Source organism: Macrotis lagotis, chromosome 2 (genome assembly GCF_037893015.1).
Source record: "Macrotis lagotis isolate mMagLag1 chromosome 2, bilby.v1.9.chrom.fasta, whole genome shotgun sequence".
Taxonomy (NCBI): Eukaryota; Metazoa; Chordata; class Mammalia; order Peramelemorphia; family Peramelidae; genus Macrotis; species Macrotis lagotis.
Window position 1 is genome coordinate 205,797,437 of NC_133659.1, and position 25,841 is coordinate 205,823,277.

General features: G+C 37.9%; 1 protein-coding gene across 3 annotated transcripts in view; it reads right to left on the reverse strand.

Annotated features, from left to right (window-relative positions):
* Nucleotides 1-7,944: 7,944 nt before the first annotated feature.
* DNAI2 (dynein axonemal intermediate chain 2) overlaps nt 7,945-25,841 on the reverse strand; it is a 92,685-nt gene continuing 74,788 nt past the window's right edge. For 2 of the 3 annotated variants that reach the window (XM_074224647.1, XM_074224645.1), the window contains exons 11-14: nt 22,869-23,015; nt 21,118-21,330; nt 11,574-11,711; nt 7,945-8,347 (exon numbers count right to left, since the gene is read on the reverse strand). In XM_074224647.1, coding sequence (XP_074080748.1) covers nt 11,577-11,711; nt 21,118-21,330; nt 22,869-23,015 — 495 coding nt within the window. In that variant the 3' untranslated portion in view covers nt 7,945-8,347; nt 11,574-11,576. The other variant, XM_074224646.1, reaches the window with a different exon arrangement.

Consider the following 25,841-nt stretch of genomic DNA (forward strand, 5'->3'; position numbering starts at 1 on the left):
GGAACAATCAAATAAAACTGAATTCTTTGTAATTATAATGACTAAGTTTGCTCCCTTTCCTCCTTAAGAGAGTTGAGAAAATGTATCTCTCTGCTTCCTTTAGAGTAGGGTGGAGTACCAGGGGTGGAGGTAGCGCAGATGCAGTCAGACAATACAGTGTTTGAATTTGCTTAACTCTTTTCGTTTGAACACAAAATAAATATGACACAGGTGCAGGTTATGTGTATGCTTAGTGGGTATCCCAGGTGACTTGAGGTTCTGTGATAATCTCCCATGAGGCTACAAAGAGACACAACCATAATCCAATACAGTTAAACCACCCACTCCAAAGAACTGGACACAAAATCCCCCTTGTTGACTGGGTTGTGAATTTATGCTAGGCCAGTGGTTCTTAATTATTTTTGTGTCATGACAGACTGGGTAAGGTTATGGCACCTTTCTCAGAAGAGTGTTTTTAAATGCTTAAATGAAAATATTTTAGATTATAAAGGCAATAAATTACAATGGAATGTACCTCTCAAAATACATATTTTTTAAAGTTCTCTGACCTCAAGTTAAGAATTCTTGTGCTAGAGGAGGAAAAAATATACCAACTATTGAGGAGAGAAAACAAATGATGCTGGTTTTTATTATGCTTCTGGGAAATTTTCTGCCCTCGTCCATTCACCCCATTTGTAGGACAATAATAGTTTATTAAATAAATTTTAAAAAATTAAATCATAGTTTATTAAAGCAATGTTCTCAGTTTATTTAACATAATAAAAATGAAAAAGAAAAGATTCACTGGACCTATCTGGACTCCTCTATCTGAGCATATCCAGGAATATATGTGTAGTCTAGAATCCAAGTTTGGGTCCTAGATCAGAACAGTGAAAACAAGAGAGGATGGTGGGAGTCTGCTAGGGGGTCCTTCTCACTAGCCCCAACTTCACTTGGAAACAGAAGAGTATATCCATTCACTACATGCTGAAGAAAAGGGGGAAAAGATTGAATCTTTTTATTTTTTAGGTTTTTGCAAGGCAATGGGGGTTAAGTGACTTGCCCAAGGCCACACAGCTAGGTAATTAGTAAGTGTCTGAGGCTAGATTTGAACCCAGGTCCTCATGACTCCAGTGCTGGTGCTCTATCCACTGTACCACCTAGCCACCCCAAAAAGATTGAATCTTGAGGGCATTAGGAGGAAATAGAGAAATTCATATCTGGCATGCCTGTAAGCAGTTCCATCATTGCTTTGAGTTGTTCTCATGTGGCTGCTTCTTGTGAATGTGCTTTCCCTTGGAACTCCCAAGTAGTCTGGGCACAATTACAATTCTCCCTATGATTGATGGGGTGAGTCAAGAATGGCAATCATCACAGGGAGATTTCATTTTCCTTCCCTCTTTTCCCAGCCACTATGACCCCAAAAGAGTTTGGGGGAAGGAGGGTAAATAATAATAATAATAATAATAATAATTATTATTATTATTATTAATATTTATATGCCAGGCATTGTACAATTATATCATTTGATCCTCACAATTACTCTGGCAGATAGGAGATATTTATTATCCCCATTTTATAGAAGAGTAAACTGAGGCAGAAAGAGATGAAGTGATTTGCCCAGTGTCACACAGCTAGGAAATGAGGTCAAATTAGAACTCAGGTCTTCATGATTCCATGAATTATGTCACCTAGTCGCCCAAATGACAGTCCAGAGAAAATAAAGAAGTCTGGCTTGGACACCCTAGTAGTGACTATGGACACGAACACATATGCATCAGGAATCTGCACATCAGGAGGAGAGAGAAAGCACTCAAAAGATGTCACATCAGGGCAGGCTTCCTATAAATTAAACCTTAAATGAAGCTAAGAATTTCAAGAGGCAGAGATGAAGTGCAAGTACAGAAAGATAATAAAAGTACAGAGACCAGAGATGGGGAATAAGAAGAAGACAAAACTAGCTAGAACAGAGAGTGGATAAAACAGGGGAATGAGCACCTAGCCATTTTGTCTGCTGCTGCCATGGCAACCACAGGGTGAACTTGAAATTCAATAAATCTAGGAGCTTTTAAGGGATGAATTAAATGTTTGACCAAATATTGCAGGCAAATGATATCATATATATTCAAATGTCTCTTGGCAGAAAAGAGATTCCCAATCCCTGAAAAAGGAAGCAATGGAAATAAGTGTGGATAGAGAGTGGGGAGCTAGACTTTCAAAGGCTGACAATTCCAAGCTGAGTTTGTGCTTTATCCCAGGGATAGTAGGGACCTGTTGAATATTGCTGAGCAGGGTGACATGGTCAGACATCTGCTTGTTTTGGCTACTGTAAGGAAGGTGAATTGGAGAAGGGGAAAAATTGAAAAATGAAACTCAAAAAAATTCTAGATGGGGTAGTATGATGTAGTGAATAGGGCAATTCTAGAAGACCAGAGTTCCAAACCCTAGGAATGCACTTACTTTTTCTCTGTCACTTTCATCTGAAAAATTAAAGGATATGTTTTAATGGTTTCTAAAGTTGTAGCTCTAAATCTATGGTCCTATGAAGATCAAAAGGACACCTAGGTGACTCAGTGAACAGAATACTGAACTTGGAGTCAAAAAAACTCATCATCCTGAGTTCAAATTTGCCCTTAGAGACTAGCTGTGTACTGGCCTCCATATATTCAACTTAAGAATGAGCTGGAAAAGAAGATCCCAAATGGGGTCACAAAGAATCAGATACAACTAAAAAAAAAAAATAATGAAAGTCAAATTGGGAAAATTTTGTAATAGTACAGGTAAAGAAATAATGCCCTAATGTGAATGGAGAGGAGGAGATGAATGTGAGGGAGATGCTGTAGTAGTAGAACAAAAAGATGGAAATTGATTGGATTGATGGGATGGAAAGAATGAAAAGTTGAACCTGAGTGACTAGAGGAAAGGTAGTACCTTAAATACAGAGAAATTTGGAGGAGGTATGTTATCATTCAGTCATTTTCTGTTGTCTCTGAGACCCCATCTGGGGTTTGCTTGACAAAGATACTGGAGTGTTTTGCTCTTTCCTTCTCCAGATTATTTTTCAGATGAGGAAACTGAAGCAAACAGGGTGAAATGACTTGATCAAGTTTACACAGCTGGGAAGCATCTGAGGCTACATTTGAAGTCAGGAAAATGAGTCTTCCTGGAACATTATACACCTTCACAGCAACACTATGCAATGATCAACTATGATGGACTTAGCTATTCTCAGCAAAACAGCAAGCAAAGACAATTCTAAAAGACTTTTGATCAAAAATGTCATCCACATCCAGAGAAAGCAGATCAAAGCATACTATTTCCACCTTTATAATTTTGTGTTTTGCTCTTCCTTTCTCATGGTTTTCCCCTTTTTATTCTGATTCTTTTTTTCTTTTTGCAAGGCAAATGGGGTTAAGTGGCTTGCCCAAGGCCACACAGCTAAGTGTCTGAGACCGGATTTGAACTCAGGAACTCCTGACTCCAGGGCCGGTGCTTTATCCACTCTGCCACCTAGCTGCCCCTTATTCTGATTCTTTCACTAAAAAGGAAATGTATAATATGATTGTACAAGTATATATATATATATATATATATATATATATATATATATATAATTATTTACTATTCTAGGATGGGGGAGGGTAGGGTGGGAGGGAGAAAACTTTAAACAAATGAATGCTGAAAACTATCTTTACATATAATTGGAAAAATAAATTTTTAAAAAGAGCATTTTAAGGGGCAGCTAGGTGGTGCAGTGGATAAAGCACCAGTCCTGGAGTCAGTAGTACCTGGGTTCAAATCCGGTCTCAGACACTTAATAATTACCTAGCTGTGTGGCCCTGGGCAAGCCACTTAACCCCATTTGCCTTGCAAAAAAACCTTAAAAAAAAAAAGAACATTTTTATTAGAAAAAAAATGAGTTTTTTTGACTCAACACCCAGTATTCTATCTACTATACCACCTAACTGACCAAGTTACTTTTGACTCTTTTCCTTATTGGTGGTAATCCCAGGGTTGAACTAGATCATAGTTAAAGCTATGATTCTATGAACAGGTTGGGGATAAGGAGGTAGAGGATGCTTCTTAAAAGAAGCTATAATAGGTGGATAGAGAAGGTATGAGATCCCATATGGCAGGCACATTTATAGGAGTTAACCTTGTGGTGGTGTTCGTGGGAGGAAGGTCCCACCTGCTGGCTGGATTTAGGAATGGCTACCTGTTTTCTTTTGCAGTCAGAGAAAGAATGCAGAGAGCTGGGAAACTGGAAACAAGAGACTACCCGTGTCAATAAAAGGAATTGAATGTTCATCCATTGGAGAATAGTTAAAGAAATATTATCCCATTATGAAGCTTATCACAGTGGCTGTCACCATAGTAATAAATCCATATTGACTATCACTATGCCTTAAGAAATTATGAATATGGGGCAGCTAGGTGGCGCAGTGGATAGAGCACAAATCCTAGAGTCAGGAGGACCTGAGTTCAGATTTGACCTCAGACACTTACCTAGCTGTGTGACCTTGGGCAAGTCACCTAACCCTATTGCTTTGCCAAAAAAACAAAAAAATTTGTGAACATGAAAAATTCATCTATGAATAGTTAAACCAATAGTAGCACATGCATATATGGGAATATTCTGCCACCATAAGGAAATTATGAACATGAAGAATTCAGAGAAGTATGGGAAGATTTAGATAAACAGATAAAGAATGGAGTTAAGCAAAACCAGGAACACCATACTTTAATAATGTAAATGGAAAGAACAAAAAAATAAACTGAAATGTCTATCATTATAATAACCAAAATTGATGCAGAGAAAATATACCTCCTGCTCTTCTTTGCAGAGGTAGATGATTATTAATGTTGGTTCGTTTTGCGGAACTGCAATTTTTCTCTTTCTTTTTTTTCTCTGTTACATTGAATGACTTGTTGGGTAAATGTAAAGAGTGGGAGAAAGAAGACATGTTCAGAAGTTAAGCCAGAGTTTTTCTGTGAAATGTTTAAAAACCAGCTCTCTCATTTTTAAATTAAATCTGCATTTACTCCATCACTTTTTTTTTTAGTTTTTTTTGCAAGGCAAATGGGGTTAAGTGGCTTGCCCAAGGCCACATAGCTAGGTAATTATTAAGTGTCTGAGACCGGATTTGAACCCAGGTACTCCTGACTCCAGGGCCAGTGCTTTACCCACTGTGCCACCTAGCTGCCCCCCATCACTTTCTTAAAACAGGAAATCAAGACTTGATTAGCTGATTTCCAAGGAGTAAGTGCTCTCTGAAAATTTAACAATCTGCTTTCCTTTACTAATTTGGGCTGACAACCCTGAATGAAAGTGACATAAACACAAAAGATTATCAATAAAAATAAGATTTTTAAGAAAATAATTTCTAGTATTCTCTTAAGAAGAATGGGAATGATAGGCCTAGTTATAACCTAAGTATCCCTCCAGGATTTGAAGGACTTAAGTTTAAAGGGGTCCCACAAAATCCACCCCAGAAGTCACAATAGTGTCTTCCCAAACTGGAAGGTCTTGCTAGTTCACAAAGAATATTTAGGTATATTGGTAGCATACTCCAGGGCTAAGTGGCACAGTGAATAGAGTGCAAGACTTGGTAGTGTAAGATTCCAGTTCAAAATCTTTGGGAAATGTATCTCTTTCTTTGGTGAGATGGGGAACTTTGGGCAAATTACATGATGATATGGAATCAGACCCTCACTGTCCGTGTGACCCTGAGTGAATCACTTAATCTTTTGTACCCTGGTTTTCTCTCTATAAAATGGGGGTGATAGACAGCATCCTTCATCTGTGGTATCAGATGAGTTAACATTTGTAATGAGTTGTGCAAACCTTTGTTGTTTAGTCATGTCCCAATCTCCATGGCCCCATTTGGGATTTTCTTGGCAAAGATACTGGAGAAATTTGTCATTTCCTTCTCCAGCTCATTTGACAGATGAGGAAACTAAGGCAAATAAGGTGAAGTGACTTGACCAGGGTCACACAGTTAATGCATGTCTGAGGTCAGATTTGAACTCACAAAGATGAGTCTTTCTGACTCTAAGCTCAGTGATCTAATCTAGTACTTAATATATAACATATATAATTATACATTTATATATAAGTAATAAAAACATACATTTTTAGCTCAGTTTGATGAGACTATGGACAAAAAAACTAAAAGAGGAAAAAGTATGATTTATTTTTAGAGCATGGAGAGGTCTTAGAGATCATCTAAATTCATCATTTTACAATTGAGAAAGATGAGACAAAGAATAGAAAAGTGAATTGCTTTGATTATACAGCTAATTAGCATTTGAGCCATGATGAGAAACCAGTTTCCAATTTCCACTGGAATATTTTGCCTGACTCAATCACTCAATATTTTGATGTTGGTTACTTCCTCACATAGGAGCTACTAGTGCAATGGGTAATGTGGACCAGTCCTAGAGTCTGGAAGAACTGAGTTCCAATCTGACCTCAGATACTTCTTAGCTGTGTGACTCTGGGCAAATCACTCCATCCTGTTTGCCTCAGTTTCCTCATCTGTAAAGAAAATGGCAAACCATTCCAGTATCTCTGCCAAGAAAATCCCAAATGAGGTCACAAAGAGTTGGACATGACTGAAAGACAGTTGAGTTAATGACTTGTCCAAGGTCACACAGCTAATAAGTATCAAGTGTCCAAGGCCAGACTTGGTTAACTTGGTTAACTCAGGTTATCCTGACTCCAGGGCCAGTACTCTATCCACTGTGCTGTCTAGCTTTCCCTATACTAAAATTTTTTTATAACTGTAATGAACAATCTTGGTTCTCTTGCATTGGCAAGGTGATAGACTATGGGCAAGGAATATTGTATATATCATCCTCAGAAAGGACTTGTGGGGTGGCTAGGTGGAGTAGTGGATAAAGCACCAGCCCTGGAGTCATGAGTACCTGGGTTCAAATCCGGCCTCAGTCACTTAGTAATTACTTAGCTGTGTGGCCTTGGGAAAAACACTTAACCCTATTTGCCTTGCAAAAACCTAAAAACAAACAAATAAAAACAAGAGGAGGTACACAAGTTGGGCAATCAGGGATGCAGATTGGCTAATGATGCAAAGTAAAAACAAAAGATGTCAACCAAATTATTAAAATAAAAAAAGGAATAGGAAAAAAAAATCTGCTTTAGGATCCACAAGTACCTAGGACTATTCTGATTGGAATTATCAGAAGTATCTTTTTAAAATTTTATTTTTGTACATCAGACCCATGATTTCATTGTTATACTGAATTCTTATCAAGAAAACTTTCTCTCCCAATGAGACCTACACATGAGTTGTGCCTAATGTCCTGTGTGATTCAGTTACTTGTTGAAGTCCCAAAAGCAGTGTTAAGAGTTAAGGCTTTGACTGGGATCTTCTTGATTCTAAAAGAATTTTTATCTAGCCTTGGGGCAACTAGGAGGCATAGTAGATAGAGCACTAGCCCTGGAGTCAGGAGGACCTGAGTTCAAATTCAACCCCAGATACTTAATAATTACCTAGCTGTGTGACCTTGGGCAAGTCACTTAACTCCATTGCCTTGCAAAAACTAAAATAATAATAATAATAATGATAATAATAATATACCAGCCTCAGTATCCTAGAATTATATAATCTTAGCTCTGTAAAAGACCTCAGAGACTATGGAGTCCAATCCTTCTCAAAGAGCCCCAATCTATTCTACAACAACTAATCCCCAACAAGTGATCTCTTGCTTCTGTCAGTGTTAGGGAGCTTATGGAGAAAATCTGTTCCATTTCTAGACAATTATAACTGTGAGAAAATTCTTCCACTTACTGAGTTGAATTCTTTTTTCTTCTAATTTCCATCCATTGATTCAAATACTGCTCCCAGAGGCTAAGGAGACTATGTTTAATATTCTTTCACTAGTCAATCCTTTAAATATGTAAAGACAGAGGTCATGTCCCTCTAGTAGAGAAAGCAGGTCAGATTCTTTCAACAGTAAATTTATTTGTATAATTGTCAGCCAGGGACAAGAGACTAAAAAATCAGTAGATGAGTAGAAAGCATTTTAGTTTTGTCTGTTAACTGGAAAAGATCCAAAAGGGGGGGGGAAACAAAAGCAAAATGGATACATGAATAAATAAAGTGAGACCACGTAACCATCTGAACTGGGTTGTGGATGGGTGATAAATCCCTCTTGCAGATTCTTGTTGGAGATGCCAGTCCCTTGAATGGATATCTGCATTCTATTCCACATTCCACACCCACCAGAGTAGTGGGGTTGTTATTTCTTCCCCCTCCCCCATGCAGCTCCTCGTCTCAGAACAAACTCCAATGTTGATTTTCTCATTAGAGATTTTGATGAAAATGATCACCAGGTTTCCTTTGCCCTGGGTGGAGGGGGAAAAAGCTGTGTGTTAGCTAATAGTGTAAGCTAATAATATTAGTCTTCTGCTAATGAATAGTGAGACTATTTTACTTTTGGAAGACATTTTATATATTTTTATTTATACATATATATTCACACTTTTCCATGCTCTTCTGTGGGCAGAAAGGCTCTGAATAAGCACTCATGCGCTCATTCCATAAATGCCATTATAGCACAAAGAAATTCTTGGAAAACAAAAACCTAAAAGTGAAAACAGGACAAACTTCTAACAGAAGTAAAACTAGGAAGGAGAGTTGGGGAGGGTTGAGAAAGGAATAATTATAATAATAGTAAAAATAAGCATTTATTAAGTGCTCACTACATGCCAAACACATTGTGTTAATAGCTTTACAAATATTATTTCATTGTGTGAGAATATAGACAAATGAAACCCATGATTCCCTTTGAGACTTTTAGAACAACCTACCATATTTGTACTAGAGCAACTAATAATAATAATAGTTAGCATTTATATAGCCTTCAAGGTTTGCACAATACTTTACACATAATATGCCATTTAAACTTCATTTTATATATAATATGTCATAATGTTCACAGCCCTTCAAGATAGGTGCTGGTTTTTTATCCTCATTTTGCAGTTAAGGAAACTGAGGCAAATAGAGATGAGGTGACTTGCCCAGCATCACACAGCTAGAATGAGATCAGATTTGAATTCAGGTCTTCCTGACTCCAGGTCCAGTGCTCTGAGCACCAAGGTACCACCTTGCTGAGAAAGTCCTTTGCAGTTTGCCGGGAGAGATTATAACAAGTCTACCGAATGGTAGCAGCTGTGGTTTAATGTATAGAATGTTGGTCATGACATCAGTAAGACCTGTGTTCAACAATGGCCAAATTCATTCTCTCATCCTCTGCTTCCTGCAAAATTGTAATAACAAAAGCATCTAACTCTCATGGTTGCTGTGAGGATTAAGTGGAATACTACAGGTAAAGAGATCTACCAGCCATAGAGGGGTATATACATGTTCCTGAAATCAGACAAAAATACTTTCACATTAGTCATATAAGTAAGGAATATTCCCATGCAAACATCAAACCAAATTATTATTCTTTGTACTATATGATAGGTTGCTTCAAAAGTTCTTAAGAGAATCATGGTTTTCTTAATAATTACCTAGCTGTGTAACCTTGGGCAAGTAACTTAACCGTATTGCCTTGCAAAAACTAAAATAAGAAAAAAATAGGCATATGGCAATGGCATGATGTTAACTGCCTATTTTTTGGGGGGGGGGAGAAAGGAGGACGTTGTGATCCAGTTCACTGTTCCTACTCCCAAGGGAGTGAAAGACAGGTGACAAATTCAGTATTAGAACTGGAAAACAAACCTGGCCTTTCTGGTGAGGCAAAGAGCTAGGTGGTATCCTGGTCCATAGAGTACTGGGTCTGTATTCATGAAGACCTGAATTCAAGTCTGACATTTAGAAGCTTTGTGACCCTGGGAAAGTTGTTTGACCTGCATCAAGATTCTCAACTGCAAAACAGGAGTAATAATAGCATCTATCTCCCAGGGTTATTGTGAAGATCAAAAAGAGAGCATATATGTAAAAAACACTTGGCACATTTTGTTGTTATTCAATAATTTCAGAATGTGATACCCATAGAGGGGTATATACATGGTCCTGAAGTCAGACAAAAAATCTTTGTGATAACATATGGGGTTTTCTTGGCAAAGATATTGGAAGGGCTTGCCATTTCCTTCTCTGATTCCTTTGACAGGAAACTGAGTCAAACAGTGTTAAGTAACTTGCCCAGCTAATTAGTGGTTGAGGCCAGATTGGAATTTAAGAAAATGAGTCTTCCTGACACCAGGCCCTACATTCTATTTACCTCACTCCTTAGTTGCCTTTACACATAGTATACATTTAATAAATGCTCACTTCCTTCTTTTTCAATGAGGGAGGAGATAGGAGATTCAAAGTTTCTAAAAGGACCAGAACATGACGATGCTTATAGAGAGTGGCTAATGGTCCTATAATGCAGAGGGCAGTGAGGGGTAGGGTAAGAGGCAATAGATATCAAATACAAGAACTCTGTTTTTTATATAAAAAATCTTGTGCTTCTTGTATAGTATAGTTTTGTGACTGATTTGGCATCAAAAAGTCCTCACTCTGACTCTGCCACTTAACTTTGTGTGGCCAGTATTGATAGAACCCATACAATCAAAAGTTCTTTGCAAAGCAATGGGGTGAAGTGACTTGCCCAAGGCCACACATCTAGTTAATTATTAAGTGTCTGAGGCTGGATTTGAACTCAGGTCCTCCTGACTCCAGGGCCAGTGCTGTATTTACTGTTCCACCTAGCTGTCCTCTAAAAGCCTCTTTCCTAGGAAGGGACCATAAATGCATTCATTCAGTCCTTATCCAGTTGTTTTTTTGTCCTTCATTCTTGAAGAGGACCATGATATCAGGAAGATGATGCCATGACAAGCACATGAATTTGGATTTGAGTGAGGGATACTGTGCTCATTTTTCCCTCCAGAGCCATCTGGTCCAGTGTCCAGATATGAATCAGGATGACTGGAGATGGTCCTAGATGAGAGGCAATCAAGTTTAAGTGACTCACCCAAAGTCATACAGTTAGTGTCAAGTGCTTGACTCAATCATTTAGAGTACAATGATGGGGTAGCTGGGTGGTACAGTGGATAGAGCACTGGCCCTGGAGTCAGGAGTACCTGAGTTCAAATCCAACCTTAGATACTTAATAGTTACCTTGCTGTGTGACCTTGGGCAAGTCACCTCACCCCATTGCCTTGTCAAAAAAAAAAGTGAAATGGGGTCTTGAAGCAAAAATGTTGAAAACTGCTACACTAAAAAGCAGTTTTGCACCTTCCGTTCCTCCTGCATCCAAATTCCAGCATGGAAATTTAGATTTTCTACTGGAGAAGAGCAGATAGATCTCTGATTCATACCCAGCTTCCCCATACCATCTGCCTTTCTTGGATGCCCTATTAAAATAGGAAAATCACTTTAACATTCAAGGCTGATGTGGAAATGTTTTTTTCATGCCTTCATATGTATAATTTCTTGCCTTCTCAATAGATGAGGGAAGAGCTGGAGGAAGGGAGAGAACTCAGATCTGAAAATAAATATGAAAACAAACAAAAAATTTAATTGTATCACATTAGAGCAAAAAATTCTGATGATTGTTTTAGAATGGAGGTAAGTCCTGACCTTTTATTCTTTTGGCATCTTTTCATCTTCCTCTTCCTCTTCTTCCTCTTGTTCTTCATCATCTTGTCTATATTCTTCATCTTCTAGATGTTGTTCTCCTTCCATTCCTCCTTCTTCAGTTTCCAGCTCATCATACCTCTGTTGAAAGACAGCAAGACTTGGTGAAGGAAACGTTTCCTTTATCTAGATCCCCCTTTCCCTGAGGCTGCTCTAAATCAACAGATTTCCTGACTGGTAAACCAATTCATTTGATAATTCACAAAAATCTTTAAGGCAGAGGGTATCTTGTAGTTGTCTAATCCAACTTACATCTGAAAATAAGTTATCTCTACAACATGTCCAGAGAGAAGTCATTTAGCCTTTGCTTGAAGATTTTTAGGTAGAACCTACTCCTTCCCAATGTAGCCTATTCCATTAGGGACAACTTTTAACTGTCAGGAAGCTTTACTTTAAGCTAAGCCTACATTTATCCTTTCTACTCATTGCTCACTGATCTTGGTTCTGCCTTCTGGTGCCAGGTATCATCTGTCCAGATTTATAAGTTCCTTTGATGCCTCCGTGTGTGTGTGTGTGTGTGTGTGTGTGTGTGTGTGTGTGTATGAGAGAGAGAGAGAGAGAGAGAGAGAGAGAGAGAGAGATGGATAGATGGATGGATGGGTGGATGGATGGATGAATGAATAGATAGGATGGATGATTGGATAGACAGACAGACGGGGGGGGTGGATGCATAGAGAGATGAATGGATGAATAGAGCATCGGTTAAACTCTTATTATGTTCCAGACACTGTGTTAATGCTGAGCATACAAAAATGGAGGGGTCCTTTCACTCAAAGAGCTTACAATCTAATAGACAAAGACAGCACATAAAAAGAGAGAGAAAAAGAATCAGAGCTAGAAGACAGAAAGACGATGAAGAAATTATGACTGGTCATGGTGTAGGGATTTAAGGGCTTCATAACTAAGAAGGCTGAGAGCAATAAAACTTGAGCTGAGATCTTCCCTAAACATACTCAAATAAGGGCTGGGGAACCTGTGCAGAAGTCTGCTCCAAATACTGACCTTCCTGACTTCCTTTAAGTCCTAATTAAAACCCCACCTTCCACAGGACTCTTTCCCTAACTCCTCTTAATTCCAGTGCAGTCTTTCTACTAATTGTCTCTCTCTCTCTCTCTCTCTCTCTCTCACTCTTTTTTTTTTTTTAGGTTTTTGCAAGGCAAATGGGGTTAAGTGGCTTGCCCAAGGCCACACAGCTAGGTAATTATTAAGTGTTTGAGACCGGATTTGAACCCAGGTACTCCTGACTCCAAGGCCGGTGCTTTATCCACTACACCACCTAGCAACCCTACTAATTGTCTCTTGATGATGACAGATGACAATGATGACGACGATGATGTTTCATGCCATGAATCCCAAAGAAAGGGCTAAGAATACCTGGAACCTCAGATGGCTCAAGATGGCAATGTTTACTAGCAAAGGTCCCAGGGTGGAACTCAGTTCAATCTAATTAACAATAACTTAAGGGTAGTGATGATGATGATATGAAGACCAAGACATTAGGGAGGTGATGCCATTAAAAGCACATGAATTGGATTTGAGTGAGGGGGTGTTAGGCTAAGTTATCAGACCCATTTTCTCCTCCTGAGTCATATGATTCCAGTGATCAGACATGAATCAGGATGGCTGGAGATGGCCCTGGATGAGAGGCAATTAGGGTTAAGTGATTTGCCCAGGTTACGAAGTTATTAAGTATCAAGTGTCTGAGACTAGATTTGAACTCCCATCCTTCTGACTCCAAGGCCAGTACTCTATACACTTAGATGTCCTAAACAGGGTAAAGCGACTTGCCCAGAGACACACAGCTAGTAAGTGTCTTGAGATCAGATTTGAACTCAGTTCTTGACTCCAGGGTCAGAACTTTATCCATTATACCATCTAGCTAATTTACCCTATGTATAGCTCACTTTGTATATATTTGTTTACATATTTTCTTCCCCATCAGATTGAAAGTTCCCTTTTTGTATCCTCAGCACATCATGGGCATATCACCAATATTGATTGATTGACTTCATCGATTTTGGTCTTCAAGCTACTCTTAGACGACCATCTGTCCATCCATCCCCCTGCCTCTATGAAGTGCTATTTGGTTCGCCCAAATCAGACAGAAGGTAGACCCTTCTCATTTAAGATTTCTGATTCACTAATAAGTTGGTGGGTTTTTTTTTTTAGGCTTTTGCAAGGCAAATGGGGTTAAGTGGCTTGCCCAAGCCCACACAGCTAGGTAATTATTAACTGTCTGAGACCAGATTTGAACTCAGGTACTCCTGACTCCAGGGCCAGTGCTCTATCCACTGTGCCATCTAGCCACCCCAGTAAGTTCTTTCATGAGACTAATCTACATGCTGGATGCTCTACTGGTCATCATCTAAGATGTTAAACACTGAACTTTAGCCCATGATGTAAAAGAAACACTCCTCTTTAACACCAGACTAACACAGTTCCCAAAGGTTATCATGGAATTGTATATCCTTCTCTGTCAGATCAAGGCAGGAGATGGAGAGGTTGAACCAGGGGATTTCTAAGACCCTTTTCAGTTCTGACATTCATGGCATTGGACATCACTGAATCAACTGAAACCTCATTCCTCCTTTACTCAATTTCTTTACATCCCAAATTGGCTACTGAGGGAGTAATGGTGCAATCCAGGATAGGGGCAGCCCAGTGAAAGCTCTGAGCCTCAGAAAACTGACTACCTCATGTGGGAAAAGGATCTAGACATAGAGCAGGTGGAACAGGAGACAGATGGAATTGGGGTTCCTCAACTTTCCCTTGGAATCTTCCCCTTATTCATCTCCACCTCCTGGTTTCAGTGGCTTCCTTCAAATCTCAGCTCAAATCCTACCTGCAAGAGACCTTTTCCACACAACCCTCATTCTCTTAGTGACCTCTCTCTGCATTTACCTTCCATTTTTTTCAGTATCTCTTGTACAAACATAATTGTTTGTCAGTTGTTTTCCTCATTAGACTGTGAGTTCCCTGAGGAAAGGAACCCTGATTTTGCCTTTCTATATATTCCCAGCATTATCACTTTACCTGATACAAAAATAAGGACTTAATAAAATTTGCTTGTTGGCTATTGACCTTCACCTGAATTTGAGGTTGAGCCCTGCACTCTGAGAACACAGGAAAGTAAGATCCAGAATCTTCATCTGAAATATTCCATCCTATCAAATGTTTGAAGCTGATTCTAGGTAAAGGACATACCATGCTATCTATCTATCTATCTATCTATCTATCTATCTATCTATCTATCTATCTATCATCTCTCTCTCTCTCTCTATATATATATATATATATAGTATATATACTATATAAACAAATTGTTTCACATTATAGCTTTGATGTAACTATTAACAAAAATCCCCAAACAATTCATACTCTTCAATTTTGTTTACAGTTACATTAATTATTATAGCCTTCTGGTTCTTACTACACACCTATCTATTACCCTCTGAGTAAGTCTCATTTTTAAATCTTCATAAACTGCAGAATTTCATAATTCACAGTCATATAATATTACTAGTAGAATGTTGCTTTCAAAAAGATGTTTTGTCTCTACAAGTTTGAACATTGTTTGAGAAATTTTGCAATTTCCCAAAGACCAAAACAGTCTGTCCCTCCATTTAATTTTGGGATTGTCTATTTAACTTTAATGTTTTTTGCAAGTTTCAAACCCAAATCTTTTGACTCTAATTCCAGGGTTCTTTCCTACTATGGTAGGAAAATGCTGTCTTTTTAAAGAGTCTACTATACACAGAAAAATCTATGCTCAGATAAAGGTATAAAGGAGTGAAAAAATCTCTGACTGGCTAGTGATGTCTTAAAGTCCTGGTCACTAAATCTCTCTTAACAAAACCCTTGCTTTTTTGGCTGTGTTTCACAGTGATGATTCATGTCAACCTCACCATCTATTAAAACTCTCAGATAGTTTTCACACAAATTATCATTTTATCAGGGCATCTAAGTGGTGTAGTGGATAGAGCTCTGGGTTAGGAATCAGGGAGACTCCTCTTCATGAGTTCAAATATGGGTGACCCTGAGTAAGTCACTTAACCTGTTTGCCTCATCTGTAAAATGAGTGGGAGAAGAAAATGGCAAACCACTTCAGTATCACTGCCAAGAAAACCCCAAGTGGGATCACAAAAAATAGGACATCACTAACATGACTTAGCAATAACAAAATATTTTATCAAACCTCCCCCATTTTATGTGTGTACATATATGTATACACATGCATATATATTGTTAATATTAAAGTTGATTGTTTAAAACTTAGATCTATTTCCATTTTTCTTTACATTAATTATTATATCATGCTATTAAATTTGGTCAAGGTTTCTAGCTTGTTAATATCAATGTGGGATGACAATCTACAAAATGATGTCGGGAGAAACTTTTTTCTTTTTTGCCATGCTGACACAAAACATGGAAGAATCAAGGAATGGAACTTCAAAGAATGACTACTATTAGGGTCCAGTCATTCAATCAATCCAAACCTATGTAACTAAATTTTCACCCAGCCCACGTTGCTCCATCTTGTTCACAAGATTAGTTTAGCAGATGTGAACAATGGAGAATGAAAAGAGTAGGAAAGAAAAGACTCATTTTTCTAGTATATAGGACTTTGGGTTAAGGTGTAAGGGATGACAGGAGCAGAGAAGAGAGATTTCTGGAAGCAAGAAAGAATATCCCATGTAGACATGTATGGTATTTTCAGGGCATTAACAGTAGTAAAGACAACAAGTTGGGGATCATGGCTGGGGAGGCTCTTCAATTAAACCTGAGACAAGCTACAGGTCTGGCAGACAGAAACTGCAAAAGTGGGAGAGGGCTGAGCCTTCAAAGGAAACGCTCCTCCAGGAAGGATGAGTACACACCATCTTCACCAAAGTTTTCAGCTTTGCTCACTACTGGGAGTTCTATTATTAGTTCTGAGGGGTTATTTATGATAAGGGACAAGCTCTGTCCCACTGGAGATGGGGAGAAAAAATGTCCCTTGCTAACTGAGGCTTAGAGGAGAGTCTCATTTCTGTTCTTTACATGTTGTAATAAATGTGCTTTATGTTCAGATGTTAATTAATTGCTCGTTAGTTGCTGATCCAAATACTCCTTGGAAGGAGAGAGAAATGAGCTAACGATAATCATTCTAAGATTTATCCAGATGAGGACAAAAGCAGAACCATAGAGAGTTCCCCTAGGACTGCACCTAGATTGATTGCCAAGAATAATGATGAAGAATAATGATTTGCTTTAAAATCCAGTTTAAAAAGTAGCATTCTGTAATCTGCTGATCTTCATCCTTTACTAGTCTAGAAATCCTTTAAAAAAAAATGGAGTTAGTCTTGCATAACCTGTCCTTGCATTCAACTGGATTCTTTGTGATTACAGCTCTCTTTTTTAGTTGTTCACTAACTATCCCTTTAATAATAAAGGTAGCTAAGTGATAGAAGTGGTAGGCTTTGAGTCAGCCAGACCTGAATCCAAGAGTCCAGCCTCTGACATTTAAACCTCTCAGTGCCTGTTTCTTCCTCTGTAAAATGAGAATAATAATATCACCTACATCCCAGGGCTGTTAATATTTGTAATGCACCAGTTATTATTATTATTATTATGGAGGCAGCTAGGTAGTATAGCAGACATAGTGCTAGACCTAGAGTTAGAAAGAGCTGAGTTCAAATGTGACTTCAAACTATATGATCCTGGGCAAATCACTTACTTCTAACCTGTGTCTGCTTCCATTTCCAATACTGTAAAATGAAGATCATTAACAGCTCCCACCTCAGAGGATTTGAGGATAAAATGAAATAGTATCTTTTGAGTGCATAGTTTAGTGGCTGGTATATAGTAGGTACTGAATAAATGTACAAAATGCCCTCTCCCACCCCAATAAAAATTGCAAATGTAAGAATATTAGCAAGAATCAGTCGGGGCGGCTAGGTGGCGCAGTGGATAGAGCACCGGCCTTGGAGTCAGGAGTACCTGAGTTCAAATACAGCCTCAGAAGACACTTAATAATTACCTAGCTGTGTGGCCTTGGGCAAGCCACTTAACCCCATTGCCTTACAAAAAAACTAAAAAAAAATGAATCAGTCAAACTCTTTGACTTCTAAGGTGTATAGACTCTGTCTTCCCTTTCTGAAAGTCTTGAGGCATCTATAATGTTTCCACTTTGTACAATCTTGAAAAAAATTACTGATTATATCTCAGCCATCACATTTACCACTTCTTTCCAGAAGTGGCACAGAATGGTAACTAGAGGGAATCAAGAAAGCATGGGTTCAAATCTTGCTTCAGGAACTTACTAGATTTGTGGCCTTGGGGCCAATTACTGAGGCTTTCTGAGTCTCAGTTTCTTCATCTGTTAATAAAGATATCAGTCATACCTAACTCACAGGGGTATTGTGGTGAGCAAATGAGATAATGTGTGTAAAGTGCTTTGCAAATCTTAAGATTCCCTAAAAATATTAGTTACGATTTTGACCCAAAGGTGTAGGTTATCTGGGTCTGGTGACTTAAACTTACTGAGAACAGCTGGGTGTGGTTTTATTCCTTCCTCATTTATCACTAGTTTTGACCTTTTAGGAAAGAAGGGGAGCTAGGCAGTGCAGTAGATAGAGCACTGGGGCCTGGAATCCAGAGGACGTGAATTCAAATCCTGCCTCAGACACTTACTAGTTATAATGACCTTGGGCAAGTCACTTCACCCTGTTTGTCTCAGTTTCCTTTTTTGTAAAATGAGCTGGAGAAGGAAATGGAATCTTTGCCAAGAAAACTCCAAATGAGATTACAAAGAATTGTACCTAATTGAAACAAAAATTCAGTGAAAAGGAAGAAAGAATACAAAAAAGTCAATTATAAAGGATGGTTGTATCCAAATCATTCTTTCTCTAGTCCCACTAATGGAACAAGGAAAAGGGAGGAAAGAATTAATGTGATGTCTATCACTTTAGTCACTTAAGTAATTCTTATAAACTTAAGAGCTTTTTATTTTCCTTGAATGTGATCTCTGTACCAACCTGTTGTGTGTGTGTGTGTGTGTGTGTGTGTGTGTCTGTGTGTCTGTGTACGTTTGTATGTGTATCTGTGTGTGTATCTGTGTGTTGCTTGGGAGGTTTCTGAGTTCCTTCGACTTCCTTTCATTGTACATTATCTCATCTGATCTCACAGCAATTTTGTGAGGTGATTTTTACTACCCTCCTTTTTACAGACCAAAGACTTTGAAATTAAAAGTGGTGACTTACCCAAGGTCACTTAGCTAGTAGTGGTAAAAGCAAGTTTCCAGCTTAGAATTTTTGATTCAAGATCTAGAACTCTTGGATTATAATAACATCAATAATAATAATAGTAACATATACAAAACATTCTAAGGTTTGCAAAACATTTAAAAATATTATTTGGCCCTCATAACAACCTTGGAGACAGGTCCTATTTTTCCATTGTTTTAGATGAATACCCTGAGGTAGAGAGTAGTGACTTGCCCAAGGTCACATTGCTAATAAATGTCAAAAACAGGTTTACAACTTAGATTTTTTTGATTCAAGATACAGTACTCTTTTATAATAATAATAATAATAAGAAGAATAACTTTTATGTAGCACTTCTAGGTTTGGGAAACAATTTAAAAATGTTTGGTCTTCTTAACAATATTGGAAGTAAGTCCTATTATTCCACAGATGAAGACACTGAGGCAGAGAGAAGTTAAGTAACTTGCCCAGAGGGCAGCTAGGTGGCACAGTGGATAGAGCACCAGCCCTGGAGTCAGGAGCACCTGAGTTCAAATTTGACCTCAGACACTTAATTACCTAGCTGTGTGGCCTTGGGCAAGCATTGCCTAGCAAAAAAAAAAAAGTAACTTGCCCAGAGTCATACAATTATTAAGTGTCTAAGATAGGATTAGCTCCATGCTTTTCACTGAACAAAGTATAGATTTCTGCACACAGTAGGTTCTTAAGAAAACACTAGGCCAGAGTGGGAAAGAACACTGGAAATGTCAGGAAATCTCGTTTGAGTCTTTGCTGAGTAAACCTCGCAGATCATTTGATATTTCTTTTTTTTTTGTACTTTTGTACTTTTTTAATTAAAGATTTCATTTATTTATTATTATTATTTATTATATTTATTTATTTTGTATTCATTTTTGTTCATTTTATATATTTATATAAATATTATATATAAATATATTATATATTTATATATTTATATTTATTTATTATATTTATTTTGAGTTTTACAAATTTTCCCCAATTTCCCCCAATTTTCCCTCCCCCACCCAGAAAGAAATTTGTCAGTCTTTACATTGTTTCCATGTTGATTATTTGATATTTCAACAGATCATAGAAGTAGAGCTAGATAGATGCATGTATGAATATGTGTATGATAGATATTGATATCTAGCTAGCTAGCTAGCTATATAAATATAGTTGTGATATATATTGTTTATGTATGTTTATGTTTTGAAATAGTATAGCTCCATTATTCACAGCCATCAAACACAATAATACATCTTCAGTATACTTATAATACATCTTTTTTTTACTTCACAGTATTATTTCTCAGATCCTCACAGTATGAGCTTGGAAGCAATATACCATTATATAAATATGAGCTATTAACAATAATAAATCATACCAGTAAATGACAATTCAATTTGTTTAAAATCAGATATTATTATACCAAGTCATAACTATTCATGAAAGGATAATATACTGTAGATTTCTTTGGTTATTTCTTAAAAAAAAAATCAAAGAATGTCAGAACTGAAAGAGATCTTTGTAAATATATAGTTTGTTTCTCATATTATAGATGATGACAGAAAAACATTCTTACTTTAATGACAGAAAAACTGTTAATAGCAAATGTAACATTACTCACCCCTCCCTCTTAATGATCCTAGTAATGTCAGAATTCCTGTAATGTTCTTGTGTTACTACTCTTAAAATTTTGAACTCTGGTCCTCCTGACTTCAGGGCCTTCACTCTACTCATTGTGACATCTAGTTGCTTTAGACACTTACTAGCTGTGTGACCTTGGGCAAGTCACTTAATCCTGACTGCCTCAAATCCAGGGCCATCTCCAGTCATCCTGATTCATATCTGGTCACTGGACCCAAATGACTCTGGAGGAGAAAGTGAGACTGGGATCCAGAGCAATGCAACCATAGTGAAATGGATTTCCTTGTTTGGTTTGCTTTTTGCCATCTCATACTACCTCCCTTTTTTTCTCCTAAAAAATATAAAAATCTTTCCTATAAGACTCCTGATGGGACATCCCCTAAGGCGCAAGTTTGGCTACATTGTTATTTAAGGTAACATGCTTTATTCTTCAACTTAAGAGTTTGATTTATTTTAGAACTTGACTATGAGGAAAGAGATTCCCATTTTCTAGATAGGTAAGTTAAAGACATATAAGACTGAGTGATGCTTAAGGTCATTGACATGAACAAACCTTCCACCTTTCTGCTCCTCTGAAGATCCCTTTGAATACTTACCTTTGCCTTCTTAGTACCAGTTTCTCTCCTCTTCATCTCAGTTTTGATAACGTCAAAGAACTCCTCCTCAGCGATGGCCAGGAGCTGTTCCTGGCTGACTTTAGTTTCGTCCCCTTCTTCATCCCGTAACTCAGCCCTGCCTTTTTCTTTCAGGCGCATCTCTCTGTGTCGGGCTTCTAGGATCTTCTCTCGACGAGTTTCTCGTTCAAAGATCTAGGGAACCCACAGAAGGGGGAAGAGTGATTGAAGTGGTAGAGAGAGGAGGTAGAGGTGTGGCTTTATGGGGGGAAACTATAAGGTTGAGAAAAGGGAAGAGGAAGCGTGCACTTAGCATAGTTAGGATTCTCAGGCTTAAAGGTTTTTACTTTGTGTAGAAGGATTTCTTTGGAGACCTCCTGGCTCTAGGGTGGGACTAGTTCTGGGATTCAGGACTTTGGAGATGCTCAGTTACCAAGTGGTCCTGTTCATTAAAGTGATCACAAAGGATCATGAATATTAGCACTTGGAGATCAGTACAGGTATCTCTTCCACATCATGACTTTCCTCATAGCAAATTTCAATATATCAGGAGTTGGCACTAGGAATTAAATGTGAAATTATGCAGAAGTCGCAGACAAAACTCAAAGACCAGCAGAAGACACAGAGCTATGACAAATACTTTATCCAAATTTTACAGTAAGATTTTACTAACATCCCATAAAAGAAAGAGGAAAAAAAATCAGACTTCTCTGGTGGTACAAAGATAGGGCCAAAAATTTTATATGAAATTTCTAGATTGGAGGGGTACCATGTCCCTAACCCCAAGATGTGTAAGGAATAACTATAGAATATATTGGAAAGAAAAATAAATTTGAAGTCAGAGGACCTGGTTGAAACCTAGCTCTGACATTTAGTACCTCTGTGACCTTGGAGATAAGTCATAAAAACCTCTCTGAGGCTCATTTTCTTTATGCATTAAAAAGATAGATTTTAGGTCTTAGCCATTGCCACTGGAACTTGTGGGCAAATATATAAGATTCTAGATCCACATTGTGATGAAGAGTGATAAATTGTTAATATGCTGCCAGGATTTAATGATTTTATTAACATATTGGTGGAAAAGATCCTTAAGTTTGAGATCATGACTGGAGGAAGGAGGATCACTAAATTCTATCAGATCTCATCAAATGGAAACAACAACTGCAACAACCATAGCAATGCTGGTTCCCAAGGAAAGGAGCCTAAAGTATAAATGGATAATTTTTGTCACTATGTATGTATTTTTTTGTATATAGCATATCAAATTGAAAGTATTTAATTTATATTTTTTACTTTTAATGTTGATATTCATTATTTCCTCTTAAAGGGAAAAGTCATTGAAGATGTTACATAATTCCATTTTTGTAAATTTCAATCATGAATTTCTTACAAAGAAGAAATCAGTTTAACAGTCAAAATCTTAAAGGAAAGATTTCAATTAAAAAAATAGATTTGATTACATGACTCCTAAGGTCCCTTTCAGCTCAAAATCTTATCCTCAGTTTAGAAATGGGGAAACTGAGACCCAGAGAGGAAAATTAATTTGCCTAAGATTACCCAGTCAGTTAGAAACTTTTGATTTCCATTATACTATGTTTTTTACTATAATAACCTATACCTCATGTATTTTATTTTCACCCAAGGATTTATCTATTTTTTCTGACCAACCTATCTTCACATGTGGCTAGGACAAGAGCACTTCTACTAGCTGTAAGGTCTCCTTGGGCACTTACTGATGACATTGCATTCTTCTCATTCCTTTGGAGGTTACATAGTCCTGGAGAGACCTCCAGCAGGGTGGTTGTTCCCAGTTGGGATCCACAGGCAAGGAAACAGCCATTATCTTGCACCTTGAGACTGAACAGGGCTTCATCACACACCTAAGGTCAAATAGATATTTCAAGTAAATATCAGTCTGTGAATAAAAATTTATTAAGCATCTACTCTGAGCTACTCACTTAACTAAACTAAACATAGAACAGTTAAGTATGCAGTGAATAGAGCATTAGCTCTGAAAGCAGGAGGACCCAGCCTCATACACTGGACACTTACTAGCTGTGTGACCTTGGAGAAGTCACTTAACTCTGACTGCCTCACATCTAGTGCCATCTTCAATCGTCACGATCCATATCTGATCACTGGATCCAAATGGCTCCAGCGGAGAAAATATGGCTGGTGACTCAGCATAGCCCTTCTTCGCTCAAATCCAATTCATATGTCATGGCATCACTTCTCTGATGTCATGATTTTCTTTGAGAATGAAGGACAAAGGGGCAGCTAGGTGGCATGGTAGATAGAACATTGGCTCTGGAGTTAGAAGGACCTGAGTTCAAATTTGACCTCAGACATTTAATAATTTCTTAGCTGTGTGACCTTAGGCAATCACTTAACCCCATTGCCTTGCAAAAAAAAAAAATAATATGGTGAGAGAATGAAGGACAAACAACAACTTAATACTGCAGATCCAAAGAAAGGCAAAAGGCAGTCCCTGTTCTCAAGAAGCTTACAATGTAAGAGACAACAAACAAACAACTATGGTTATACATACAGGACAAATAGGAAAAAATTTACAGAGATCTAAAATTAAGAGGAACTGGGAAAGGCTTCCTATAGAAGATGGATTTTAGATAGGACTTGAAGGAAGTCTGGGAAACCAGATGAGGCAGCAGAACATGAAGCACATTTAAAGTTTACAAAGTACATTATATACAAAACAGAATTACTTTGCAACAATCTTTCATGAGAGTTTCTATGGGTATTATTACATTTTTAATTTGTAATTTTATTAGTTTGAGGAGTTAGGTACTCCCTATACCAGGTTAGAAACTTTCTCCACATGTGCAAGTCAACACCTTTTTTCTGACCTTTTTACATAATTTATATATATGTATATATGCTCAGGGTCATGTAGTCAATATAGTTTGATAATATTTTCTAAAATCAAACATGAATTTGGTTTACTTAAAACAAATATAAATCTCTCCATTGTCTTAACCACAGGATGACTCCAGCATCCTGGAGGGGAAGATTTCCATGCTTTGTGGAGGCACAAAAGTCTTGAGTCAGGAGGGGTCACTTCTGACCCAGTATTATTCCCGAGTGCACTTTCCCATTCCTAACCAATATGATATGAATTACATCTTAAGTTGCTACTCCTTGGATGTACAAACTTAGGAGCAGCTTTATCATATCCTGCCTTCTGATTTATGTCTCTGTATAAAATATGCTTCTCCAAAATCCCACTTTGGGTCCAAGGCATGAGTGATCACAAATCTGGAGAACCTAACAAACATGTATGTTAATCTAATTTTGTTTGTTTTTTTCTTAAGACCAACCAAACTCTGGAGGCTAACATGTGTTAGTCTAATTCCCATTGTTCCTTCTTAAGACAAACTCTGAAGGTTAACCCAAGTTAGTTTAATTCTTAATTAAGACTCATGAAGGTTCCTCATGTCTATGGAAGGATTTTAACAGACTTTCCTCTAAGTCTCTATTACCTAAGCCACTTTATTCTCCCCCCACCCCCACCCCAACAAATCTAATAATTTCAATTTTACAGATAAGAAAACTCAATCAGAGAGATTAAGTGATGACACATTCACATATCTAGTGAGTGCTGGAGAGAGGACTCATATCCACATTTCCTCTGGTTCTGGGTCTGAGAAAGGAAGAAGAAAAAAAAGTGAGGGGGAGACAGGGAAGTATCTATCTGATCCCAGATCACTAAGAATGGCAATAATCACCATTCTTTGCTCTAGCCCCATCCTGGTTTTTTTTTAAAGTCCTTTAAAGCACTGAACTCATTAGGATTTGAGTCTCTGGTTCCTTGAGAGCCAGACAGAATTTCTAAAGTCAAATTCATTTCTTCCCCCCGAATTTCCCTATTATACCACCACCATCCTCCCAAATAATCCAGATTCTCTCTCTCTTTTTAAAATTTTATTTTTTTAAGGCAATGGGGTTAAGTGACTTGCCCAAGGTCACACAGCTAGGCATTTGTTAAGTGTCTGAGTTCAAATTTGAACTCAGGTCCTTCTGACTCCAGAGTCAGTGCTCTATCCACTGAGCCACCTAGATGCCACAGTAATCCAGATTCTTAACCCCTTGCTCTCACCCCATAGTCAATCTGTTGCCACGTTTTGCTTCTGCCTTCACATCATCTCTCCTATTAGTGGCTTTTATTCTACCCACACAGCACCTGCCTCAAGGGTCTCCTCTTTTTTTTCCCCCAAGGCAAATGGGGTTAAGTAGCTTGCCCAAGGCCACACAGCTAGGTGATTATTAAATGCCTGAGTCCAGATTTGAACTCTGGTACTCCTGACTCCAGGGCTGGTGCTTTATCCACTGCGCTGTCTAGCCACCCCAAGGGTCTCCTCTTTTTAATGCATCTTCTATATACAAAGTGATCTTCCTAAACTGAACATGACATTCTCCATTCAAGAAACTGCAGTGGCTCCCTATTACCTCCTGGATTAAATATAATAAAGTTTATTGTTTAACATTTAAAGCTCTTTACAACATCATATCCCCTGTCCCTTTCTACTTTCCAAATCTTCATACACTTTCTTTCCTCAACCACCCTTTCTCAAATTAATTCCATATTATTTGTGTGTTTGGTATATCCTCCTCCAATAGAAGGACAGTGCTTTAAGGGCAGGAAACATTTCTTATTTTGGCTTTGGTTTACCCACAGGGTCTGTTATGGT